This window comes from Xyrauchen texanus, chromosome 39, assembly GCF_025860055.1.
Source record: "Xyrauchen texanus isolate HMW12.3.18 chromosome 39, RBS_HiC_50CHRs, whole genome shotgun sequence".
In the NCBI taxonomy this organism is placed as follows: domain Eukaryota; kingdom Metazoa; phylum Chordata; class Actinopteri; order Cypriniformes; family Catostomidae; genus Xyrauchen; species Xyrauchen texanus.
In genome coordinates, this window is record NC_068314.1 from 17,683,582 (window position 1) to 17,710,892 (window position 27,311).

The 27,311-nt window shown below is 36.4% G+C and overlaps 2 protein-coding genes across 2 annotated transcripts; one reads left to right on the forward strand and one right to left on the reverse strand.

Annotated features, from left to right (window-relative positions):
- Nucleotides 1–2,131: 2,131 nt before the first annotated feature.
- vmac (vimentin type intermediate filament associated coiled-coil protein) lies at nucleotides 2,132–11,884 on the reverse strand. The gene is made up of 2 exons (XM_052111711.1): nucleotides 11,403–11,884; nucleotides 2,132–4,867 (listed from the first exon to the last, which is right to left on the reverse strand). The coding sequence occupies exons 1-2, from the start codon at nucleotides 11,591–11,593 to the stop codon at nucleotides 4,513–4,515; spliced, it is 546 nt and encodes a 181-aa protein (XP_051967671.1). The 5' UTR covers nucleotides 11,594–11,884; the 3' UTR covers nucleotides 2,132–4,512.
- A 1,154-nt stretch (nucleotides 11,885–13,038) lies between these two features.
- snapc3 (small nuclear RNA activating complex, polypeptide 3) lies at nucleotides 13,039–17,908 on the forward strand. The gene is made up of 9 exons (XM_052111785.1): nucleotides 13,039–13,278; nucleotides 13,358–13,429; nucleotides 13,608–13,689; nucleotides 15,579–15,683; nucleotides 15,792–15,941; nucleotides 16,143–16,225; nucleotides 16,370–16,528; nucleotides 16,684–16,791; nucleotides 17,336–17,908. The coding sequence occupies exons 1-9, from the start codon at nucleotides 13,046–13,048 to the stop codon at nucleotides 17,481–17,483; spliced, it is 1,140 nt and encodes a 379-aa protein (XP_051967745.1). The 5' UTR covers nucleotides 13,039–13,045; the 3' UTR covers nucleotides 17,484–17,908.
- Nucleotides 17,909–27,311: the final 9,403 nt, after the last annotated feature.

Genomic DNA, 27,311 nt, shown 5'->3' on the forward strand with positions numbered 1-27,311 from the left:
CGCTGTTCACAAACTTAATTGGTTTCGCTTTCATCTGAACTTCTGCGTCTGTACCATAATTTGCATTTGTGCCCAGTTATCTCTACTCAAGCTCTTTCAGTGTTTTTTCTTTTCATTTTAAATAAGTTTTGATAAATGAATGGACTAAGCAGAAAAGTGTAACCCTTCAGCAATATGAAACCATGATTCCCTGAATTAAATACAGAATGAAATAAATACTCACAAAACAAAAACAAATTAATTATTCTTAACATGTTTCATTTATGATGAATTTTCTTTACAACTTTATTTTAGTTACTGTTTTAACAGTTTAAATTGATAAGTATTTATGGGACACTTTAATCCCAGTGTTGGGTGTAATGCATTAATAATTAATTACTGTAAATTACTTTTTCATTGAACAAAGTAAAGGTATTACACTTTTAATATTTCAGTAATTTAATTAGTTCTGATGTAATTGTGTTAAATCCTGTATAGACTCTAGAACAATTCTATATAAAACAATAGTGAATTTAAAATCTAGTGTTAAAATATGTTTTCAAATTTAACGCTGCACACTTAAAATATTTGGCCAGTTCATGAATAATATATTAGATTTTTATTTATTTGAAAGAATTAAAATAGCACGTATATCCTTGTATATCAACAGTATATCCTTGTATATCAACAGTATATCCTTGTATTTTCATCTGGTCAAGGTTGATGGTCAAAGGTTTTAGAAAGGAATTAGTAATAATGCAATTCACTTTCAGACAGATTAATTAGTACAGTAACCTAATTACACTGCAGATGTAATTAGTAATTAATTACTTTTTAGAGTAATTTACCAAACACTGTTTAATCCAAATCAGCAGATACAATTGGGTACAATTCTAGAAATCTATGTCCTGTTTGTGCATTATCCATAGGGAATTTGCAAGCATGATATATTATCAGCCTATATTAATTTTCGAAATTTTGCGTGGCCTATAGGTTACTAATTTAAAAAGAGGAGAAAGACAGTCCATAACTCACCTTTTTAATTTTCCCCCTATGTGAATGCAGAAGATTGTCATTTTTCAGGCCACAAGTCTTTATTTCCATCTGGAATTTTTTGTATTTGTGATCGGGCTGTCTTATATTAGACCTATTGGACAAAATCCATCTTTCTTTTTATAAATTATGTTAGCATATGCTCGCTCTTTGAATGGTACTGGAGCAACAGAAATGCTGATGTCCTGACTTTCAGAAAAGGTCGACTAGTAGTCATTCATTTAAGCCATTAGTCGACTAGTCGCACGTTCATTTAAGCCATTAGTCGACTAGTCGCATGTTCATTTAAGCCATTAGTCGACTAGTCGCACGTTCATTTAAGCCATTAGTCGACTAGTCGCATGTTCATTTAAGCCATTAGTCGACTAGTCGCACGTTCATTTAAGCCATTAGTCGACTAGTCGCACGTTTATATTAAATTTTTATAATATATATTCTTAAATATATACTTGGTGGGTGGCATCGGAAAATGGTTTGAGTTCCAGGAATGAGAAGGAATATTATATGTAACATTACTAACACTGTTGTTCATTAGAGAAATAGTAAACCATAATAATGAGCCTTTAAAATAAAGCTTGCTGCAGCACACATTCATAATCATTAAAAATAATGACTATGAATGTATCGGGGAAAAAACAGAAAGAAGACTGCCTGAACATTTTAGTAATTTATTAATGAACTAGTGTTTTCTGAGTCAGTGTCGGCTGCAAAGATGAAGTTGACGATGCTGACTTGTCATCTCCGCAGTATAGTGGATGCTATACTGTTTTTTTTTTTCTGTGACCAACTGACAAATTAAAATTTGGTCCACCAGGCCTCTTCTCATCGACTAACGTTTGGTCGACTATTAGGGGGCAGCCCTACCAATCACTTGCTTTATATGGACCTATAGAGCTGAGATATTCTTCTAAAAAATCTTAATTTGAGTTCAGCAGAAGAAAGTCACACATATGGGATGGCATGAGGGTGAGTCAATTATGAATTTTCATTCTTGGGTGAACTATCACTTTTAATACTGTGGTTTACAGTTCAAATTAATCCCTGTCAATTTAAAGTAGTGTTTCTGAGGAAGCAGCACACAACTGGGATTTAGCACTGATGAATAACAAAATATTTTATTAGAATCTTTCAGAATAAATAATTTCATTGACCAAATAACCATTAGTATTTTAGGCACTGTTTTACTTTTATCTGTAAAGAAAAAAATGACCATACTCACTTCACAGTGCATTAGCAAGACAGATATGACATGCCCCAATATGCTAGTACCATGCTGATATGCAGTACAACATTTAACAGTAAAAAGTAACATGAAAATTGTGTAACCATCACACCAACAGGATAAATGGCACTCTTTACATGAAAACTCGCATAAAAAATGCCCATTATCAGTACAATCCTAGTCATTCAATATATTATGGCTCCCTACACAATTATCAGAGTTTAACTCAATTGAATAAATATGGCAAAATACAACAGATTGCATAGAAATTTTTGCTAAGCCAAATTATACAACAACAAATCAAATGAACTTTGAGAGATTCATATCTTTATGTACTGTATTAGCATCACATTACCATAAGTAAAATTGAACTGATAGCAAAAGCAATGACCGTTTTTATACACCTACATAACATGGTTTATTCTCCATTCCCTGTACACAAACAGCTACATCGCTATTGACCAAAATAAAAATGAAAGCAAAAGTTTTTAGACTCTTTTCTCAACCCTGGACCTGTAATTTTGTTAGCAGTAGCTTAAGGTTTGCTGCAAATTGCTACCGGTTTATCTGTTGGAGCACTATTTTTAGCGATAACTGTTTTATTAAGAGGGTTTTCAGAGAACCACTTCACTGCATAGATCACTTAATTATATGCAATGCACCTTAAATTATAGTTTACACCACTACTGAAATGTCATACTTCAGAAGTCAGGAGGTCATTGCTCATGGGCTTGCTCACAGTGGTGGTAGGACATCTCAAGAACTCTTATTTCATGGACTGCTCTGATGATTCAGCCATGTTATGTTTTCCCCAGATCATTAAATATGATATAACTACAAGGGAGAAAAATATTTTTCTTAGTTTTCCACACATGTCCAATAAGGCAACAGGACAAACATACAGTACTGTGCAAAAGTCTTAGGCACATAAGATGTTTCACAAAAGCATTTGTCTTAAGATGGTTATTTATATCTTCAGCTTTAGTGGGTCAATAGGTAATATATTAGACTCTGAAACATTACTTTCGCAAATAGAAAAGATTAGAATAGAAGAACAGGGAGCCCTGCAACAGATGTCATGGTCCCCACAAAGCCCCCCACTGAATATTGAGTCTGAGATTGCATAAAGAGAAAGCAGCAATTGAGACATCCGAAATAGAAGAACTGTGGTGAATTCTCCAAGAAGCTTGGAACATCTTATCTGCCAACAACCAATAAAAACTGCGTCCAGGTGTACATAGGAGAATTGGTACCGTTTCAAAAGCAAAGGTGGTCACACCGAATATTGATTTAGCTTTTTTAAGTGTACTGGACTTTGTATGACATTAAGTGATAAATGAAAACTATTTATGTCATTATTTTTGAAGACATCCTCACTATGCAACATTGCCTAAAACATTTTTACAGTACTGTATGCATTGTACTTTTTTACAATTGTCAGATGTGTCTTATCATGTTAAACAATGTCTAGCTGCTCAGTTGCCAAAGCATAATAATAATAAATGGCGTGCGTGCAACAGGTGACACTTGATGCAATTATAACCAGCTCTATGACCAGAAGAGTAGATGAGTCAACAATCACACACATGATAGAATATCAGAGTTTAACCAACATGCATAAATTGTAAGCTGTGATTTGTTACATCAATGACTTAAAATTGGTCATTAGGTATCACAAAGCTCAAACAAACCAGCTAAATAAATGGTCAAAAATTGAAAAGTACATGACATTGAATTGATCCAAACAGGGAGCATTGTCCAAAACAGCTATTGTTTACAAATGGTTTTTCCATTATTACAATAGTTTAATGTCTCAAACATTAAACTTCCACTGTATCACACTGTACCACTGCAGACTGCATGTAACAATAAATTGCAAAAACTTTTTTTCTGACATCTGTAAGTTATAATTAAAAAAACAGCAAAATATGCTAGTTTTAAAAACTTAAAAAAGGAGGTATATCAAGTTAACTAGAAAAAAATAAAATAAAAACTATTTAGGCTGAAATTACAGATCTGTAAACTGGTAATTTAAAGTAAAATAATAATAATAATTCAAATAAAAACACTGTGTGAGGTGCAATGTATAGGCATTCTCTTTGCACACTAAAGTTCCATTCAGATCCACACTTCTGTAACTTGTATTACTCTAAAATGGATATATTACCAAATGGTGTCTCGAGACACTGAATTAGTTGTAACCATAAAAAAAATGCAGGCCACTACACCTGAGACAAGGACCAGTTCAGTTGTGACTTTCAAACTGTGGTCCCAAACACAACCCCATCTAATTCCTGATCATCGGAGTCATCCTCACTGAGAGAAAATTCTTTGTGATTGGAGAGGTGGCTGGGGCTGCAGTTGGACTCTCCATCCGTGAGGGAGATGTTTGCTGTGGGATTCCCCAAGTCACTGATGGGCCCCATTCTCTCTGCTTCAGCCATCTGAGTCAGCATGCTGTCCAATAATGGGCGGCTTTTGCAGATGTTGTCCAGCAGCTGACATCGATGTTGCAACTGTCCGATTAGGGAATCTTTTTCCTTAATGGTTTGGTTTAGTTTATGGATTGATTCCTCTGATTGACAAAGCTTCTCATGGAGAAAGGAAATCTCTCTAGATGAAAAAGAAAGATATACTGTTTAATGAACCAATTTCCCAACTAATTCAAGCTGCAGTAAGCAATTTCTGCGCCACTAGTAGCACCAAATGGTATTGCAAAAATAACATATTATAAAAGAAAAAAGAAAAGAAAAAAAAGGGAGTGGTACTCGCCTAAATACCCAATAGTAATTGTGACGCTTGCCTTAGCAAGTACCACAAAAGACTGTCTTTCAAACAAGTTTCGTAACCTAGTGCATGTGCGTCCCCAAGATGTCAGTTTTAGACCTTTTCATTTGGAAAGCATCACAATCCAACATCTGCTAAGCATCTTAAAAAGAGCAGATTTACATTCATTGTAAATCATAAATGACATCTGCTGAATGTCTCATTGACATCTAAGAGGAAAAATATTGATATTTTATAAGTATCTTGATATTTTTCCTTGTGATATTGTACTGACATTTGCATGCCAAATATCGATTTTATTATTTTAATTTTTCCACATTAATATTGTGGTGATAAATTATAAAATTAGAGTTGCCAAAACGATCAAGGAATTCAACATCAGTCCCTTAGAAGGTGCAGTTATCATGCTTTACACGTAATCACCCTCCCTTATCATGATTTTACAGTATTAACATTGACTGATGTATTTTGACAAAAATGTTAGTATCATATAAAATAACAGTGTTTTCCCTATATGCATTCAGCAGCGCTCTTTCATCATTTACTCACCCTCATGCCATCCCAGATGTGTATGACTTTGTCTTCTGCAGAACAATGATTTATAGAAGAATATTTCAGCTCTTTAGGTCCATACAATGCAAGTAATGGTGACCAGAACTTTAAAGGTCCAAAAAGCACAAAAACACAGCATAAAACTAATCCACAAGACTCCAATGTTTTAATCAATGTCTTCAGAAGTGATATGATTGTGTGGGTGAGAAACCTATCGATTTTAAGTCAGTTTTCTACCGTTAATCTAAACTTTCACTTCCATGTTCTGGTGTGGACACTTACACACTCAACCTATGGGTTGGGGCTGGTCAAAGGTGGAGATTTACAGTAAAAAAAAAACAAATTACTTAAATATTGACCTGTTTCTCCCCCACACCTATATTAATGCTTCTGAATATATGTATTTAACCACTGGAGTCTTATGGATTACTTCTGTGCTACCATATGTGCTTTTTGGAACTTTTGATTGCTGGTCACCATTCACTTATAATGTAAGGACCAACAGAGCTGAGATAATCTTCTAAAAATCTTCATTTTTGTTCTGCAAATTAAAAAAATAATAATAATCAAACACATATGGGATGGCATTAGTGTGAGTAGATGAGATAATATTTTTTTTTGGGTGAACCATTCCTTTGTTCTAATTGTTAAATTGAAATGACATTTGTTTTTAATAATCATATACATGTATTTACATATATATATATATATACATACTAGGGCTGCACGATTTGGGGAAAATGTCATATTGCGATTATTGAGGCTAATATTGCGATAGCGATATAATAAACAAATGGTAACATGAGTTAACTTGCTTGGTTATCAAGGAAAATGCACAAATAGATAACTGATAATGCTGAAATGTGTATTTCTCAACTCAAACATGCAAACTAACAACAACAACAACTATAAATTAACAGTGTTTTCAAATTAAAATATTTTTACAAAATTAAATATCTTTGCATTACTGCAAACTTGTTATTTTCTCAATATTACACCTAAATAAAATGGAACAATAAATAAGAACATAAACATTTTCATGAAAATAAGATTGTCCAAACAAACAGGGACATTTAATCAGGATGTAACGTACTTTGTATAAACTATTTTGAAAAGGAAACTGGATATAAAATTGTAGTTCACTCAAACCAATAAAACTGTTGCTGTTGTGTTTTTTGTTTTAAATGACCAACTGGTATTTCCAAATCCTCTTTCTAAAAAGTTCTACTTATCGCTGGTACCTCTTGTCCAGTGTGTGGATCATTTTCTGAAATACCACTTTGCTAACGGTGCATCATGTCTCTTTATATCTCTGTGAAGACTTGTCATATGGCGTGACACTCGCAAACACATCTGTAATTGTTCTTTGTTTACTGGGCTTTTTTTATGTAGTTTTAGTAGATGAAAACTGTTGACATTTTAGTCATATTTTAGTAACATTTAGTCATATTGATATTTTAGCCACTGAACACTGTAAACATTTTAGCCATAAGAGTATTATTGATAAGCATTTGTCAAACTTGTCTATCCAAAACTAATATATATATACACACACACATTTTAATGTTGTTGTCATTTTAGTGTTATTTTTCACATAAGGTTGATCTTATCATGATGATATCATCAATGATGCTACACATTGCAAGATGCAGACAGCTGGGGTGAGAGACGAGCGTCTCAGTGTTAAAGTGTGCATCACCCGGCAGAACTTTAAATCTCTCCCGGTCTCGACTCCTGCTCAGATTGTGTCTCTTCCGCGACTAGTTGAAGCGGCTCTGACCGCACCGAGAATGACAGTTTTGGAGATTGTGTTTATTTACATGGCACGCTCCCGTATTATATGAATTTTAATTAAGGATGAAATAAAGACATATCGCAAGCCGTGATCTGTGTTTCTGTGTTATTTTTTCTGGCCTCCAGTTCAGTGTTGGTCTGCTGGGCATCTATCTCCACCTGATTTCCACGCTGCACACCAGAAACTCACATGACAACATGTGCCACGCCCTAAACGGAGAATGACTGGTCATCTTTTTATTAGCGGTGAAGAAAATGGCCAAACAGCTCTCAGAGAGAATGGACGGTCACATCCACACATGCACTTATTTAATATAATCGCAGCATTTTGCCGTCATATAATCGCACAGGCTGACATCGCAATTGCGATATGATTAATCGTGCAGCACTAATATATACATATACACACACACATATATACAGGTGAAACTCGAAAAATTAGAATATCGTGCAAAAGTTCATTAATTTCAGTAATTCAACTTAAAAGGTGAAACTAATATATTATATAGACTCATTACAAGCAAAGTAAGATATTTCAAGCCTTTATTTGATATAATTTTGATGATTATGGCTTACAGCTTATGAAAACCCCAAATTCAGAATCTCAGAGAATTAGAATATTGTGAAAAGGTTCAGTATTGTAGGCTCAAAGTGTCACACTCTAATCAGCTAAACACCTGCAAAGGGTTCCTGAGCCTTTAAATGGCCTCTCAGTCTGGTTCAGTTGAATTCACAATCATGGGGAAGACTGCTGACCTGACAGTTGTGCAGAAAACCATCATTGACACCCTCCACAATGAGGGAAAGCCTCAAAAGGTAATTGCAAAAGAAGTTGGATGTTCTCAAAGTGCTGTATCAAAGCACATTAATAGAAAGTTAAGTGGAAGGGAAAAGTGTGGAAGAAAAAGGTGCACAAGCAGCAGGGATGACCGTAGCCTGGAGAGGATTGTCAGGAAAAGGCCATTCAAATGTGTGGGGAGCTTCACAAGGAGTGGACTGAGGCTTCAAATGTCAGTATTCCTCTTGTCAAGCGGCTCCTGAACAACAAACAACGTCAGAAGCGTCTTACCTGGGCTAAAGAAAAAAAGAACTGGTCTGTTGCTCAGTGGTCCAAAGTCCTCTTTTCTGATGAGAGCAAATTTTGCATCTCATTTGGAAACCAAGGTCCCAGAGTCTGGAGGAAGAATGGAGAGGCACACAATCCAAGATGCTTGAAGTCCAGTGTGAAGTTTCCACAGTCTGTGTTGGTTTGGGGAGCCATGTCATCGGCTGGTGTTGGTCCACTGTGCTTTATTAAGTCCAGAGTCAACGCAGCCGTCTACCGGGACATTTTAGAGCACTTCATGCTTCCTTCAGCAGACAAGCTTTATGGAGATGCTGACTTCATTTTCCAGCAGGACTTGGCACCTGCCCACACTGCCAAAAGTACCAAAACCTGGTTCAATGACCATGGTATTACTGTGCTTGATTGGCCAGCAAACTCGCCTGACCTGAACCCCATAGAGAATCTATGGGGCATTATAAGAGAAAGATGAGAGACATGAGACCAAACAATGCAGAAGAGCTGAAGGCAGCTATTGAAGCATCTTGGTCTTCCATAACACCTCAGCAGTGCCACAGGCTGATAGCATCCATGCCACGCCGCATTGAGGCAGTAATTAATGCAAAGGGGCCCAAACCAAGTACTGAGTACATATGCATGATTATACTTTTCAGAGGGCCGACATTTCTGTATTTAAAATCCTTTTTTTTATTGATTTCATGTAATATTCTAATTTTCTGAGATTCTGAATTTGGGGTTTTCATAAGCTGTAAGCCATAATCATCAAAATTATATCAAATAAAGGCTTGAAATATCTTACTTTGCTTGTAATGAGTCTATATAATATATTAGTTTCACCTTTTAAGTTGAATTACTGAAATTAATGAACTTTTGCAAGATATTCTAATTTTTCGAGTTTCACCTGTGTGTATAATATATATATATATATATATATATATATATATATATATATATATATATATATATATATATATATACACACACACACACACACACACACACTCACCTAAAGGATTATTAGGAACACCATACTAATACTGTGTTTGACCCCTTTCAGCCTTCAGAACTGCCTTAATTCTACGTGGCATTGATTCAACAAGGTGCTGAAAGCATTCTTTAGAAATGTTGGCCCATATTGATAGAATAGCATCTTGCAGTTGATGGAGATTTGTGGGATGCACATCCAGGGCACGAAGCTCCCGTTCCACCACATCCCAAAGATGCTCTATTGGGTTGAGATCTGGTGACTGTGGGGGCCATTTTAGTACAGTGAACTCATTGTCATGTTCAAGAAACCAATTTGAAATGATTCGAGCTTTGTGACATGGTGCATTATCCTGCTGGAAGTAGCCATCAGAGGATGGGTACATGGTGGCCATAAAGGGATGGACATGGTCAGAAACAATGCTCAGGTAGGCCGTGGCATTTAAACGATGCCCAATTGGCACTAAGGGGCCTAAAGTGTGCCAAGAAAACATCCCCCACACAATTACACCACCACCACCAGCCTGCACAGTGGTAACAAGGCATGATGGATCCATGTTCTCATTCTGTTTATGCCAAATTCTGACTCTACCATCTGAATGTCTCAACAGAAATCGAGACTCATCAGACCAGGCAACATTTTTCCAGTCTTCAACTGTCCAATTTTGGTGAGCTCTTGCAAATTGTAGCCTCTTTTTCCTATTTGTAGTGGAGATGAGTGGTACCCAGTGGGGTCTTCTGCTGTTGTAGCCACTAGAAAATAACTTGCCATAATATCAAACACTGTTGAAAGCTATTTGGTTCATTAAATGAAGCTTAACATTGTCTTTGTGTTTGTTTTAGAGTTGCCACATTATGGAATAGACTGGCTGTCTTAAGGTCAATATTAGGTCTCAAATGTCAAAAAAGAAACAGCTGTCTCTAGAAACTCATCAGTCAAGAACAATGAATACTATACAATGCTTGAAATTGCCAAAAAAGCAATGCTGCAAAACACAATGTTAGAGATCTTTTACATTATTATGAGAGTGTACACATATTTTCGGTTCAATATGAAACTGCAGCGGTCCACCACAGTCTAGGTAGTTAAAGGGAACACTTACTGTGTTACGGGTGGTATTTTGGCATTTGTGCAATGTTATGTTCATACAAAATATTTGTATATTATTTATATAGTCCTATTAAATAATTAATTTCTGTTACATTTATGTCAGTTCAAAAAAGTTTCTATTTAGTTTTTATAGTTTAAGTCATTTCATTACAAAAATGCCAAGTTACTTACTATCTTAGTAAGGAGCCATGCTTGGTTTAACCAGTGACTATCTGTGATCTAGTTACAAATATCACTTAAAACTATGGACACCAATTAAGGAACTACAGCAACATTTCATAATTATTATGGACCAAGCAATCAGGTTTTTCTGTGTAAAATCTGTTCTGGAATCTGCTCTTTGATTGTAGGAAGATGTAACTGTCTTTGTTTTCCTTCAGAAATTCAAAGAGATTATTTTTTAATCAGTAGGATCGCATGCAGAATATTTCAATTTAGCCCGATATAAATTAGGTAGGCCTATATATAAATAAAAATGTGTACAGATGTTCCTGTTGCATCGTCAAAATCAATGCAATACTGTCTACTGTACATTTCAGGGCAAAATAATATAAACTATAATGTCACTATTTTTATTAGTTTCTATAATTAATTATTTACTTATTTTTAATGTAGGACAAAAAATATATTTATTTTTTCCACTGTTGCTATGTGCTGGTGTCACCATCTGTAAGAACTTGGTGACATGTATGTTCTGTTAGATAGGTTTATATTTTCTATTGGTGTTTGTTTTTATAAAAAATAGCGTATCGCAAGTTACTTTGTGATCCCCACTCCTATTTCCCATGTCAAATAACACTTTAAGATGGCAACCCATCAAAACTACTGTGACAAGACTTTAAATTTATTTTCCCTACTTGTCTTTGGCCTCTGTGATTTCTTGCGTGGAGGCTCTCAGTTGCTCATCTTTGCGGATGAGACTCTCCGCCTGCTCCCGCACGGTCTTCTCCGCGTCCTGCAGCCTCTGCTCCATGTCTGTGACCCGCCTGTGCAGCGCAGCCAGATGCGCGTTCGCCTCTCTGATCTGCACAGGCGATGGGGACGACATGTCAAACACCGGTCCGGTAAAATTTTTCACCCGCGGTAACTCATCTTGCCTGGGTTGGTTCGACTGGGTCCGGATTGAATGAGGCTCTAACTCTTAATCTCAGGATGCATGATGCTACAGTGCCGACATGCGTGACTCTGTAAATCCGCGCGCCTGTAATCGATTGACAATATGGAAGGTGTGTTTAAATGCAGCACACTGATTTATGTCATTCGTATTCTAGCAGGTGGGGCAGTTTGTAGCTGCTTTCTAGCCAGCTGACGTGTCATCTGCACCAACTTCAACAGCAACCTGTAGCTGCTGACCCGGAAATGAAACTCTGCAGCTGACCAATCAGAAACTAGAAAGCAGCGGAGAGTTGGCAGGCACTTCCTGCTGCCATAGATAAGTGGAGACAAGAGACAAGAGGATTGTTCTCCTCAAAATGAAAATTCACTCATAATTTACACACCCTCATGCCATCTCAGATGTGTATGACTTTCTTTCATCTGCAGAAAACAAATTATATTTTTAGAAGAATATTTATCTGTAGGTCCAAACAATGCAAGTGAATGTGATCAGAACTGTGGAGATCCTAAAAGCACATGAAGTCTACATTAAAATAATCCATACGACTCCAGTGGTTAAATCAGTGTCTTCGGAAGGGATTATGATAATTTGGGTAAAAAACAGATCAATATGAATTTTTTTTTTTTTTTTACAATAAATCTCCATTTTCTCTTTGACAATCTTCTTCTTTTGTTTTTTGCCGATTTGTATTCTTAGTGCATGTCGGTACTGGTCAAACGTGGAGATTTATAGTAAAAAAGGAGTTAAATATTTATCTGTTTCTCACCCAACACCTATCATATCAATTGGTGTGGGTGAGAATATATGGATTTGACCACTGGAGTTGTATGGATTACATTTACGACCTTCAGAGATTTCTTCTAAAAATCTTTGTGTTCAGCAGAAGAAAGTAAGTTATACACATCTGGGATGTGGAATGGCATGAGGGTTAGTAAATGATGAGAGAATTTTAATTATTGTATGAACTATCCCTTTAAAACCAATTTTTGATAATCTCCATTCAACCCGTCATTTATTTTGAGTCTATAAAAATTTCACGAAACAAGTAAGCCAGATACATTTGATTAGTTTGTGATGCCCTTTAATTTCTTTGTTTTAATTTGTACTGTTTGTTTTGAAAGTCTAAATGTTTTCTACATTTGAAATGTTTAATAAAACAAATAGGCATACCATGTGTTGTTTACTTCTGTATTTTTTACTTAAATTTTTTATGTTTGATCTCACATTTGTTTTTGTGAACTGCTGTGTTGATAAACATTGTTATGATGTTGTAATAAAGCATTTAAAAATAAATAAATAAAAATCAGCACCCCTCGAGTACGCCACTAACTGTTAAAAAAACATTACCCACAATCCCTGACCTGCGCCAATGACGTTTTACAAATGGCGGAAGGCGGCGGTGTTAAAGCAAAACATGAAAATGTGCCCGTTTATGAATTCGTGGACGTGAACTCTAAAGAGTTTCACATTGGTGGATGTAGAGATTTGTGGCTGGATGTATTGAATCCGGAGGTGTATTCATTCAGTGACACAGTCCCAGAAATACAGGACGTGGAATTTATTGAAGAGATGGGTATTGATCCTGAGACGCTGGAGGAACTCAAGAGCATCTGCAGGTATTATAGAGATAATGTAATTTTATATTTGTTTTATCGGGTTTTGTTGTTTTTTGTTTGATGTACTCTGTCCTCTCAGTGTTGATTTTCTCAGAAGTGGACATGTAGACACAAACACCGTGCCATTGGATTCTCATCTCTCTACAATGAAGTAGGTGAAAGTTTCTCCTGCCATTATTTGATTTAATTTAATTGGTTTAAACCTGTTTAAAATATCACGTGTGTGTGTGTGTGTGTGTGTGTGTGTGTGTGTGTGTGTGTGTGTGTGTGTGTGTGTGTGTGTGTGTGTGTGTGTGTGTGTGTGTGTTGTTGTTGTTCTTCTTCTTCAGATTACGCAAGAGAAGACAAGATTATAAAGAAACTCTGACCAGATACAATGTTGACAGACATGAAGTCTATGCCAATGAAATGGTGAGTTCAACCTGCCTTCCATGTACCACGAACCCAACTAACACAACTATGTTGTGAAAACAATTCGTTTTTGTTTTTTTATATTATGAAAAGGTCTTAATAACGTCTTTTATCCGAAGTGCTTAATGCGACAGATGTTTCATTTCACGTCTCTTTGCTATGTTTTAGTAACCTAGAGTACTTATTACTTCCAACCTGGCACTACACTAGTCGTCAAGAAAAGTATTTTTTTTTTTTAACCACGTTATCTTCCAAAGCTAACCCAGATACCACATTTACATATCCAATATGTCTGTTTTAGGTCTTTTCACACGTTCATCACCCAGAAGTCTATTTGGTGCAGTTACATCTGGAAAACGAATTTATTAACACTGTTTGCTCATCTACAAAATGTAATTTAATATTACTCCGATATCAAAAATACGTTCTTCAGATGTCTTTGATATGTTTATGATTTAGAATGTTTGTAAATCTGATCTGATGTTTAGCAGAAACTTAATATAATTGAATACTATTTAAAATTAATATACTATTGAATAATTAAAAGTGAGCACATGGAATATTAGAATTTAGCATCCATTAATAAGACCCATTTTGCTTTCTTTCTAGCAACATAAAAAGCAATAAACATATTTGGTGCACAGATGTGGTTCTATTGAAATACTGCATGTTCATGACGTCCCTGCCAGCTAGTCCAGGAAAGAGTGGGTTTAGGTGGCAGTAACCCCCCTTTCTAATATAGCCATCTTGTGGAGTAATTAAAAAAAAAATTCTCCCCAATTTGGAATTCCCAATGCGCTCTTAAGTCCTCGTGGTGGTGTAGCGACTCGCCTCAATCCGGGTGGCGAAGGAAGAATCTCAGTTGCCTGCATGTCTGAGACCGTCAATCTGCGCATCTTATCACATGGCTTGTTGAGCACGTTACCGCGGAGACATAGCATGTGTCTTCATGCTATTCTCCTCGGCATCCATGCACAACTTACCACATGAGAGCGAACCACATTATAGTGACCACAAGGGACCCTGCATCTCTTTCCTGGTTGCCCACTAAAGCTAAGCAGGGTTGAGCCTGGCCAGTACCTGGATGGGAGAACTCCTGGGAAAAACCAAGGTTGCTGCTGGAAGTGGTATTAGGGAGGCCAGCAGGGGGTGCTCACCCTACGGTCTGTGTGGGTCCTAATGCCCCAGTATAGTGATGGGGACACTATACTGTAAAAAAAAAAGGCACCATCCTTCGGATGAGATGTTAAACCGAGGTCCTGACTCTCTGTGGTCATTAAAAAAATCCCAGGACACTTCTCGTAAAGAGTAGGGGTGTAACCCCGGTGTCCTGGCCAAATACCCCCATTGGCCCCTATCTACCATGACATCGTATTAATCTCCATCCCTGAATTGGCTACATAACTATACTCTCTCCTCTCCACCAATAGCTGGTGTGTGGTGGGCGTTCTGGCGCACTATGGCTGCCGTCACATCATCCAGGTGGATGCTGCACACTGGTGGTGGTTGAGGAGATTCCCCCTATACTATGTAAAGCACTTTGAGTGCCTAGAAAAGCGCTATATAAATGCAAGGAATTATTAGTATTAGCAACCGAGCCAATTTGGTTGCTTAGGAGACCTTGCTGGAGTCACTCAGCACACCCCGGAATTCGAACTTGCGACTCCAGGGGTGGTAGTCGGCATCAATAGATTATTGCTTTTTTATAGAAAAGGAAGGGCGAGTCGAAATTAATTTCTGTGTTAATCAACATTATAACACAAATGTCAAATGTCGATTGAGCTAAACTTGTATTGAACCCGGAACATTCCTTTATGATATATATGATATACATAAATACACAGACTGAATATAACATTTACCCTCTGTTCCATTTCTTAATCATACAGGAGATGATATCTGTGGGTAAGAAGCCAGATAATCTCACAGACCTGATCCCAGAGGGTGAAATCATCCTAACCTTTAATATCATGTATCCTGTTCTGTTTCAGCGGGTATGTGTATAACAAATTAATATAAGACAGGTTTAATTTCATGTAACAATATGCATTATTAATTTTGATAAGGTGTTTCAGATTGGACTATGTTTATTTTTTTGCCAGTTTAAGCATGTGAGGGCATATCAGACCCTACATGTGCTAGGCTCTCAGAGGCTCAGCGAACTTAGAGATGCCATCTGCTGTGTCAGTGACCTCCAGGTGTTTGGAGAGTTCAGCAACACTCCAGACATGGTGCCACAGTTCGTCAGCAAGGTTAAAGACAAAGACACACATACACATACATACACAAAGAATGTCATAAAGACACTCTGCTCAATATAATTCTAACGTAACCAAAATTGGATCAAATGGATATTTGCATGGATTGCAAACATATAGCATAATCGCGTTCCTGATAAATTAAAAACAAGCAGGGTATTGCAATTTATTTATTTATTTACCTTTCTGTTTCAGGATCATTACAAGTCTGCTTTCTTTTTCTTCAATGGAACGTTCTTCAATGACACACGGTTCCCAGAATGTCGAGACATCAGCACGTAAGACCTAGTGTGAAGTAGTTTAACAGTACTGAAACAATGAATAAGACTGTAAATAAAGCCACTTTTGAAATGACCACAGTTGCTCTCTCAAACCAGCCAGTAGCAGTTTTTACAGATATATAATTTGTCTACTTGCTGAAGGACCACGTGTGAGTGGGCCAGAACCAGAGACTTCCCAGATTTCAAGACAGCTAAGATGGAGGACACTTCTTTCTACGACCTGAAGATGAAAATTGGGTACCCGTATTTCTACACTCACCAGGGCGATTGTGAGCATATTGTCATCCTCACTGACATCAGGTCAGGCCTTTCTCATTTCATGCTTCTCTTTCAAGATAATTGGGAATCTGTGTAACAAAGTAACTGATTTTTGAAAGTCATTGTCATGGATTTAATAGCGAATGAACAGTAGAGTTAACTTGATTTGTTTCCATTCTATACGGTTCCCATCCTAGACTTGTCCATCAGGATGATTGTTTAGACAGAAGGCTCTACCCGCTCATCACTCACAAGCACAGAGTTGTGACCCGGAAGTGCTCTGTGTGTCATATTTATATCAGCAGGTAAACAGTAAGCTTAAGATGCTTAAAATGAACCCTCAAGCCATTCTAGGTGTATATGACTTTCTTCTTTCAGCCAAACACAATCTTTCAATCTTTCCTGGCTCTTTCAAGCTTTATTATGGTAGTGAATGGTACCTTAGATTTTGAAGCCCAAAAAAGATCCATCCATCAAAAAAGTGCATCCGTGGACAGCCGTCACCAGAAGCCAGTGATTATAGTTTATAAAGTTATAACTGGGTATTTTTCTTACAAAAATGCATGGCTTCGCTTCAGAAGGCCTTTATTAACCCCCTGGAGCCGGATGCGCTGTTTTGGGCTTCAAAATCTAAGGTACCATTCGCTTCCATTATAAAGCTTGGAAGAGCTTTTAATATATTTTTATATTTATTTCATATTGTGTTTGGCTGAAAGAAGAAAGTCATAAACAACTAGGATGGCTTGAGGGTGAGTAAATTTTCATTATTGGGTGAACTAATCCTTTAATGTTCTAATATTTAATTCATTTTGTCACATTGACAAGAAGTCTTTTATCTTTGTTTGGCAGATGGATAACAGTCAGTGATCCTCTTGCCCCCACAGACCCCTGCTTGTTTTGTGACCAGTGCTTTCGAATGTTTCATTATGATGATAAAGGGAACAAAATAGGAGATTTCCTGGCTTATGCCTATGTTGATCCAGGCACGTTTAATTGATCCCATACTTCTAACAGAAAAAATTATATTTACTGCTGTATAGTGTTTAAACAAGCAGTGCAAGAAATTGTGTTCTCCATATGCTGTTGTTGTGCAATTTATTTTTGTAATTATATTATGACATTTCTCACATTCACCACTAAAATAAAAAAAATATCTGTCTGATTTCTGAATTGAAGTATGTTGTGTGCAGCAATTCAATAGTTCATAAAAAAAAATGACATGGTAAATAAGCAATGAATCCTTTTTATGAATTTGGCATCCTTTTCCATGCATTTGTATAACAGCAGGTCAAGGAATGTCTGTTTCGACCTGATACCTTACATTCTGGCTTTGAAAGCAAAAGCTGCATGGAATTTGTAAAATTGCAATGGCTTGCTCCCCTGAAATGCTGTTATGCTTTCATATAAATTAAAATAATTTGAACCAATACTAAAGTAAATGTAATTTGTGTTTTCTTTTTTAGATACAGTAGATCTATGGAGAAACAGTGAAATCAGGATTGTTTTAACTTGCAAGAAATTAATCAAGACAATGTGAAAAACACTAAAAAATTTTAATGTGGTCCTTCCCTGACAAATAATAATAGATTAATGTGACAACTCCAAAATTTGGGATTTCTGAATACTGATTCTAAGAAAGATGTGTTATTCCAGTAAATTCCTTTCCCTTTAGGGATATAACAGTATTATCATCTATAGTCCTTTAATTGTTATCAAACTAATTTTGGTGTACCTCAGTTAACTATATATTAGTCTTTCTTGTCTTTTTCTTGCAAATAATAAAATAAGCTTAGTAATAGCACATAAACAAAGGTAAAAAATGATATTATGAAATATGCACTCTAAATGAATTGTCTACAGTAATGTGTACAATACTTTTGTGTTATTTAATATCACTAAATTAAATTATTTGCAAAAATAAAATAGGTTCTGAGATAAACACTATTAATATGGCCAAAGCAGGGTTTATGGATACATTATTAGAGCATGAATGCTAATAAACACATAAAAGAGTGAGAATAACCTGAACTTGTTCGGATCAAATTAAACAAAATAATTTCAAACAAAGCTCAAACTAATTTAAAATATACACATCTCTACTGTAGGTAAGTTAAAGGTAACAAAGACATTTGGGGAATAAATCACTAATGTAAGTTGCTAATTCAGGAAACTGTAAAAAGGCTGCAATTATTTAGTCTCACTAATGATTTCTAAGATTGCACTTTTGTACGTGTAAAATGGGTAATCTGTACATTTCTTCTGGTACATGCACACAAATGTGCTTATGAAACGGTGGTTTCAAAAGATTTTCTGGACTAAAAATATTCAAGCTCAAAATTGCTCTTTTAAAACAACTTTATTGTGGGTATGCGGATAATAAACTGTATTTGTACAAACTTGGACCCGTAATCGCATCTTGCAGCAATATTTATAATTTGTTTGCAATGAATATTTAAAATGATCTTACACTTTCACTTACAGTTATAATGTTTTCAATGTATATGCTTTCAATAATGGAATTCATTATCAATAGTTACATTTCAGTAATTTGTCTATGAATATTTCACAAAATAATGTAATTTCTTAAAAACAACCATAATTCACAATTATTTTAACATAATAAAAACTATTAAAACATTTCCATAAACTGAATTTTAATTGATTATCATGCATGGCAGTATTTAGTTTAGAAATAAAGGATGGTCCTTTATTACATATAGACTGTATATAATAAGGCCTTATTCACGCTAGCGCCATCTTTGGTTTTTAATGGGAATGACAACGTGGATGTGAGGGATAGACTTATCTATTCAATGGCACGAACGGTATAAAGCTCAGATCACATCGGATTTTCCATAACTTAAGTTGTCTGGAGTTCTTTGTATAGTGAATGTTCTTGGACAGATATTTTATCAATGTTTTGTTCGCGGAATGATCCAAAAACACTTTAAACTGCAGTAGACTGCCATTGAAGAGACTGTTAAAGTGTATCCCTCACAGCCTCGTTGTCATACCCATTCAAAATCAAAGATGGCGCTAGCGTGAATAAGGTCGGGAAAATGAGCAGTTACATCATTTTATATTACACAAGCTGTTAAAAAATGAAAACATAGGCACAAATATTAATATCTCGAAATCAGAAGGAAAGAGAGAAATAATTAAAGAGTGGCAGCAGCAGTGAGATCAGGAGATAAAAGGAAGACATTAAAATAGAGTTGATATTGTGAAAAGTCGAGGAGGAAACAGAAAAGAAGTAACAATCAAGACTAGGTTAAGAATAGGACACAGTAATCTGAATAGTAGCCTACACTTCACATAGGAAAACATCCAACCGGCTTTTGTGATCATTGTCAGGTATCAGAAACAGGGCATGTGCTTGTCAATTGCAGGAAATATGAAGCAGAAAGAAATGGCATGATGGAAGAAATGGAAAGATTTGGAATATCAGGAACATGAGTAAAGGGTAGAGTGTGGAGTGTGGTGGGAATGGACAAGGTAGAAGATGCATGAACAGCTTCCTAATAAGAACATAATTGATGGGGAGAATATGACATACTGGACAGTTTAGGAGTTAGATAACTCCAGAAGATGGCAGTAGTGCAAAATTAAGGATGCAAGCTGCCGGTAAACCCAAAGAAGAAGAAGAAGAAGAAGAAGAATTGTTGTATTTCTATTCCACACCGGAGGGGACAGAACCCTGTTTAACTACATCCAAAACATTGCAGCGAGGAAGACACGATCTCTCGCGACATCTCAGTCGTGTCATTGATGCAGCGGCAGAAATGGGCTACTGGGATCTAGAAGAGGGCAAAGACTGCATCCCCAAAACATGGATCACCACGAAAGTAGCCACCGCTATCGGTCAACCTGATGTATATCTGGTATTCCGTGTTTCTAACGTGCCCTTTTTTGGAGTTTGAAACGTGAACGGCTTGTGTGCCCACAAGGCTATGCTGCTAGCATGTATGCTAGCTAGTCCTGTAAACTATAATAACACTGTTTTTTATCATTAATGTCTTGTAATATTCTCGTCTCTGAATATAACACATCTGATAGCTGGTTTGTTTCATTACGAGCTGCTCTGGCTTCAGGTTGCAAATAGGACTTCAGAGCTGCTCTGATTTAAATCCAGTTGTTTATGTCTCATACTTGCTCATCTGAATATTCATACATATTTAAAACTTATTTGGTCAAGCGATCAAGAGGAGTGGGTATCGAGATATGAATAGGAATGGCTGTCTTCAAAACTGTTGTTGTTCTGCAGGGTTGGTAGGTTCTGCCTACCACATTGTGGCATATCAACCTGAGACAGCTGTTGAGGCTTTGAGCAGAGCAACATCAGGCACTGTATGGATGGGTATGAGAGAAAACATTATATTGAGACATCAATATCTTCACAAAGCATTATTTTCAGCCATATCAGATGCTGTTTGTTCACTGTTGTCCTGTATTTGCGGTGCTCCGTTTTAAAGCTGCACAGGATTCCCATAGGTCATGTCATGGAAAACTTGGAAATAGCTGGGAATTTAAAAGGACAAAGACTTTGAAAGTCATAAAATCATAACAAGTTCAATTTAGGGCTGCAACTAATGATTATGTTGATAATTTATTAATCTTTGTTAATTGTTAGTACTTTTTCCTGTACTTTTTAATTGTAATTTAATAACAAACAATCAGGGCATAAGGATTTGGTTTGATTTACAGTACTGAATTCACAATTCAATATTTGTAATTATTATTAATTTGAGGATATATGCAAAACATTTCCTTTCCTTTACTTGTAAAACTTAACAATACTTACTGTTCATTAAAGAGTAAAATGATCAGTCGGGATGGAGTTGGGACTTAAAATCTGCCCAGCAGAGGGTGATGTTGTCACCAGAATAGAAATGTGAAAGGGATAGTTCACCCAAAAATGAAAATTCATTCATCATTTACCATCATGCCATCCCAGATGTGTATGACTTTCTGTCACCAACGCTGGGTCGTATGGATTACTTTTATGATGCCTTTAAGTGCTTTTTGGAGCATCAAAATTATGGCACCCATTCACTTGAATTTGTATGGACCTACAGAGCTGAAATATTCTTCTAAAAATCTTCATTTGTGTTCTCCTGAAGAATGTTATGCATATCTGGGATGGCATTAGGGTGAGTAAATTATGATAATTTTCATTTTTGGGTGATCTATTCTTTTAATAATTCTTCTCAGCTGGAAATTCATAGTTATATTACATATATGGTTGTATACTCTCAATTGTAACTTGTCACTTATCATGGTCATTTGTAATAGTGGCATGAGTTACCAGAGAGGATACACATAGATTTTTCTTTCATTTTTTAAAACAATCTTTAAATAAATCTGGAAAAGAGCATGTTAATATAATATAATATCTGCAACGACACCTACAGTGCTGTAAAAAAATATTTGCCCCATCATGATTTCTTCTTTTTTTGTGTATATCTCATACAAAATTTTCTAAAATTCATACTAAATCTAACATAAAACAAAGGCAATCTGAGTAAACACAAAATACAGTTTTAAAATGATAATGTTATTTATTGAAGCAAAAAGTTATCCAATACCAACTGGGCATGTGTGAAAAAGTATTTACCCCCTTTAGTTACTAAATACCCAAATGGGGACTAGACAAACCCAGGCCTGATTACTGCCAGCTCTGTTCAATCAAATCAACACCTATATAGAACTTTTTCAGCAGCATGAAGTTAGCTAAAAGGTCTCACCCAGTAACACACTTTTCCAAGGTCGAAAGAAATGCCAGAAATGAGGAGAAAACAGATGATTTAAATGCATCAGTCTGGGTAGGGTTTCAAAGCTATTTCAAAGGCTCTGGGACACCAATGAACCACAGTGAGAGCCATTATCTCCAAATGGAGAAAACTTGGCACACTAGTGAACCTTCCAAAAGTGACTGACCTTTCAAAATTCCTCGACTCATAAAGGAAATCACAAAAAAGCCAAGGACAACATCCAAGGAACTGCAGGCCTCTCTCGCATCAATAAATGTCACTGTTCATGACTCCATTATCAGAAAGACACTGGCCAAAAATGCCATCCATGGAAGTGTGGTGAGGCGAAACCACTGCTAACCCAGAAGAACATTAAGGCTTGTCTGAATTTTGCCAAAAAAACACCTTGATGATCCTCAAATCTTTTGAGAGAATGTTCTGTGGACAGATGAGTCGAAAGTGGAACTGTTTGGAAGACGGGCGGTCCTGTTACAGCTGGCGTAAATCAAACACAGAATTTCACAAAAAGTCATATTTACATCATATTTAGGATCAATCATGGTGGTGGTAGTGTGATGGTGTAGGAATGCATTGCAGCTTCAGGGCCAGGGCGACGTGCTATAATTGAGGAAAATTGTAATTCTGCTCTTCGCCAGAAAATAGAATGACTTGAATAGACTGATCTCCAGTAATCAGAAGCATTTGGTTGCAGTTGCTGCTGCTAAATGTGGCACAACCAGCTATTGCTGTGTCCCCTTGGATTTGATGTGTTTATATTGTATATTGCTGGAATAAATGTATTAAAGAGTTAAAAATAAAACTGCCTCTGGCTCTTTAAAATCTTTTAAACACAAAGACAACCAGGAGTATTTTCTCAAGAAGTCATTGCATCGTGTCAGAAACAGTGGTAGTAACTGTTCCTGGATCAGCACTAATTTATTCAATATTCTCTCTTTGACCAAAGAATAACAAGCAATTGGCACACAACCTTATAGTATCTTTATAAGTCTTAGAATAATATCAATATGTTGGCAAGCACTTCACCATCATTCTCAATAACTTTGTCAAATGGTTGAAATTTCAATTTTTTAATCCACAATTGTTGTTCGCAGGAATGGTGCTTTTACATAACTGTTATGACTGAATTACTTGGGAATATGGATGAAAATAACAAGCTACGGGTACATGTAAGCAAGCTACAACTAAGGTACAGTGAAGTCGGAAGCTAAAATAAAAATACATCTAATGTTAGTAAAAAAACAACATTTGGTTTTCATGTTCACTCGTTCCCTCTTTATCATACTTCTGTTGTTATTTCTACAGCTGAATTCAGAAGTTTACATGCACTTATGTTGAAGTCATTCAAACCAATTTTTTAGCCTCTTCACAGATTTCATATTAGCAAACTTTATTTTTGGCAAGTCATTTAGTACATCTACTTTGTGCATGACACTAGTCATTTTTCCAACAATTGTTTACAGACAGATTGTTTCACTTTCAATTGACTTTATCACAATCCCAGTGGGTCAGAAGTTTACATACACTAAGTTAACTGTGCCTTTATGCAGCTCGGAAAATTCCAGAAAATTATGTCAAGCCTAATTTAGCTTCTGATAGGCTAACTGGAGGCATACCTGTGAATGTATTTTAGGGCCTAACTTCAAACTTTGTGCCTCTTTGCTTGACATGGGAAAATCAAAAGAAATCAGCCAAGACCTTAGAAAAAAATTGTGGACTTCAACAAGTTTGGTTCATCCTTTGGAGCAATTTACAAATGCCTGAATGTTCCACGTTCATCTGTACAAACAATACTATGCTAGTATAAACACCATGGGACCATTCAGCCATCATACCGATCAGGAATGGGGCTCATTCTGTCTCCTAGAGGTGAATGTAGTTTGGTGCAAAAAGTTCAAATCAATCCCAGGACAACTACAAAGGACCTTGTGAAGTTGCTGGAGGAAACAGGTAAACAAGTATCTATATCCACAGTAAAACGTGTCCTATATCGACATAACCTGAAAGGCTGCTCAGCAAGGAAGAAGCCACTGCTCCAAAACTAACATAAAAAAGCCAGAGTACAGTTTGCATGGGGACAAAGATCTTACTTTCTGGAGAAATTTCCTCTGGTCTGATGAAACAAATTGTAGCTGTCTGGCCATAATGACCATCGTTATGTTTGAAGGAAAAAGGGTGAGGCTTGCAAGCCAAAGAATACCATCCCAACCGTGAAGCATGGGGGTGGCAGCATTATATCCCTCTTGTTGCAGGAGGGTCTGGTGCCCTTAACAAAATAGATGGCATCAGGAGGAAGGAAAATGATGTGGATATATTGTGTGTGTGTATATATATATATATATATATATATATATATATATATATATATATATATATATATTGTGGCAGAATGGCTTCAGAACAACAAAGTCAAGGTATTGGAGTGGCCATCACAAAGCCCTGACCTCAGTATGATAGAAAATATATGGGCAGAACTGAAAAAAGTGTGTTCGAGCAAGGAGGACTATAAACCTGACTAAGTTACACCAGTTCTGTCTGGAGAATGGGCCAAAATTCCAGCATTTTATTGTGAGAAGCTTGTGGAAGGCTACCCAAAACATATGACCCAAGTTAAACAATTTAAAGGCAATGCTACCAAATACTAACAAAGTGTATGTAAACTTCTGACCCACCTGGAATGTGATGAAAGAAATAAAAGCTGAAATAAGTAATTCTCTCTACTATTATTCTGACATTTCACATTCTTAAAATAAAGTAGTGATCCTAACTGACCTAAGACAGGATATGTTTTCTACGATTAAATGTCAGGAATTGACATGGAGTTAAAATGTATTTGGCTAAGGTGTATGTAAACTTCTGACTTCAACATGGACGGACATCATGTTTAATACCCAGAATTGTTTTTTCTTGAACATCATTCAGTTTTCATGTGTAAAACAGAAGTGCTCATTTAAATGAACTTTTCTTTTTTATAAAGCTATTTTATGAGACTTGTATTACTGGCACACTAATCTCATATCCTGACAGTTATTTTCTTATACATTAAACCATTATAAGTAATTGAAATTAGCTTATTCTTTTAAATTTAGTTCAAAACCATAGGAAACATGTCCCTGGAACACTTCTCACCCCTTGTGTGTTTGCACTTTGCATCTCTGATCTCAACTAGTCTGTTCTTGTCTGTTATGGTAGTGTCAAAGTCTATTCTGAATGAGCAGGCCAATTTTTGGAAGTTTTAGTTCCAGAAACATCATGAGTACTGTAGAGTAGTACCAAACAGAAATGCAAATAAAAATAACTTAAAAAGGGAGTAGGCCTACCGAAGCTGTCACAATGGAGGGTAAAGTCTTCGAAAGGAATATGGCTTTGGGATGATCACTTCTAAATGGAGCGCATCCCCATGGGGAATTCTTATTGCAGCCACAAGGTGAAGCTGTGACCTAGTATTCTGCTCTGGCTTACTTATTCATTACCTGGTAATGTCTGAAACACGATTCACAAAATGTAGTTCATATTAGGGGTCTGAGACTCCCATTAGAGATTTAGCTGTTTCAATTGGTTCACTTCATGGAGGATGTATAATGATGCACACACCATGTTTCTGGGGTGGTCTTGTTTGGCACAGAGAAGATGTGTGTGAGTGGAACTCGGAGCTGGAAATCAAACCGTGTCTGAGAGCCTCCTCATATACTGTATGTGGTTTAAAGACCCGCACAGCTCAATTATCACCACAGTGAAGACTGTTCCAAGGTGTTAGATTTTTATTAGAGAACCGTTGAGTTCACTGGACCGTATTTACAGGTGATTAGCACAGCAGTTACTGGGAGGCTTTAAAATTATTAATGAGATGTGAGAAACAGCTGTTTGCAGTTTATTTTAGTCTCAGCAGTTTGAACACACAAGAATCTTGGAGGTTGATTTGTTTGTTTTGGCGATTTCTCTGTTGACAACCACGGATACTGAAGTGTCCAACCATCACGCTAAAACCCAAACGGCGTAATAATTAGCAGACGTTTCCTCATCTGGCCCTTCAAAACAATTAGCTCATAATTTGATCATGATGCAGAAGTTGCTGAGCAAAACTTTTTATGGAAAGCTTAGCAAACATATACAGCCCCTAATAGACCACTTCTGTATCCATCCATCCATCCATCCATCCATCGTCAACCGCTTATCCTGTTACAGGGTCGCGGGGGGCTGGAGCCTATCCCAGCTAACATTGGGCGAAAGGCGGGGGACACCCTGGACAGGTCGCCAGTCCCACTTCTGTATAATAATATTTATTCCAGGACTAATGGCAATTTCTAATCACTTAACAGACGTTTGGGCAGTTTGAATTCGGCATAGGCTTACTTCTGAAATGTGAGGTGACAATAAAAGTGAACATGAATTGAATTTGTTAGATCTGGAAAAGAAAGAAAGAAAAAAATATATCCAAATGCTGTAAAAGGTCCTGTCAAATCAACCTCCCTCTGTTAATGGCTCCACTCATGGGGCTAATTACGGTTGTTATGTGAAATTTGGCACATCGTGACGTCATGTGACTGTACTAATGAGCTGGAAACTAAAGAATTCCAATTTTTATTGAGCAGATTACAACTCCAATGCCACGATGTAAAGAATCCAAACCACTTTCTCAACAGAGCTGAAGATCAAGCAGGAGTTTAAAGGATAGTTCACCCAAAAATGAAAATTCTCTCATTTACTCACCCTCAGGCCATCCTAGATGTGTAGGGTACAACGGGGCTGAAGGCACCCCTTAAGGAAATTGTGCTTTTTCTGGTCACAAAGTGTATCAAGTTTAAAAAAATAATTTTAAAAGGAGGCACATAAAAAAATTAAATAATGTTTTTTTAATTGAAAATTGATGGAGCAACATAATTTGCATGAAAATAAATAATAACAGAAGGTTGTTTTGATTAAAATGCAGTAAAAAAAAAAAAAAAAAAAGATGCTGCTGGAGCCTTTTACCCCATGTGTGGGTAAAAGGCCTCTAGGGGGTTTAAAGTGATATTATGTAGATACTGGGGCAATAATTATAGGGCACAATTTTTCAT

Excerpts from the sequence above, each read along its gene's own strand:
- vmac (XM_052111711.1), bottom strand. The coding sequence starts at position 11,593 with ATGTCGTCCCCATCGCCTGTGCAGATCAGAGAGGCGAACGCGCATCTG. Across the intron at positions 4,868-11,402 it reads ATCACAGAGGCCAAAGACAA|AGAGATTTCCTTTCTCCATG; the intron begins GTAGGGAAAATA and ends TTTTTCATCTAG.
- snapc3 (XM_052111785.1), top strand. The coding sequence starts at position 13,046 with ATGGCGGAAGGCGGCGGTGTTAAAGCAAAACATGAAAATGTGCCCGTT. Across the intron at positions 16,529-16,683 it reads GTCATCCTCACTGACATCAG|ACTTGTCCATCAGGATGATT; the intron begins GTCAGGCCTTTC and ends TTCCCATCCTAG. Across the intron at positions 16,792-17,335 it reads TGTCATATTTATATCAGCAG|ATGGATAACAGTCAGTGATC; the intron begins GTAAACAGTAAG and ends TTTGTTTGGCAG.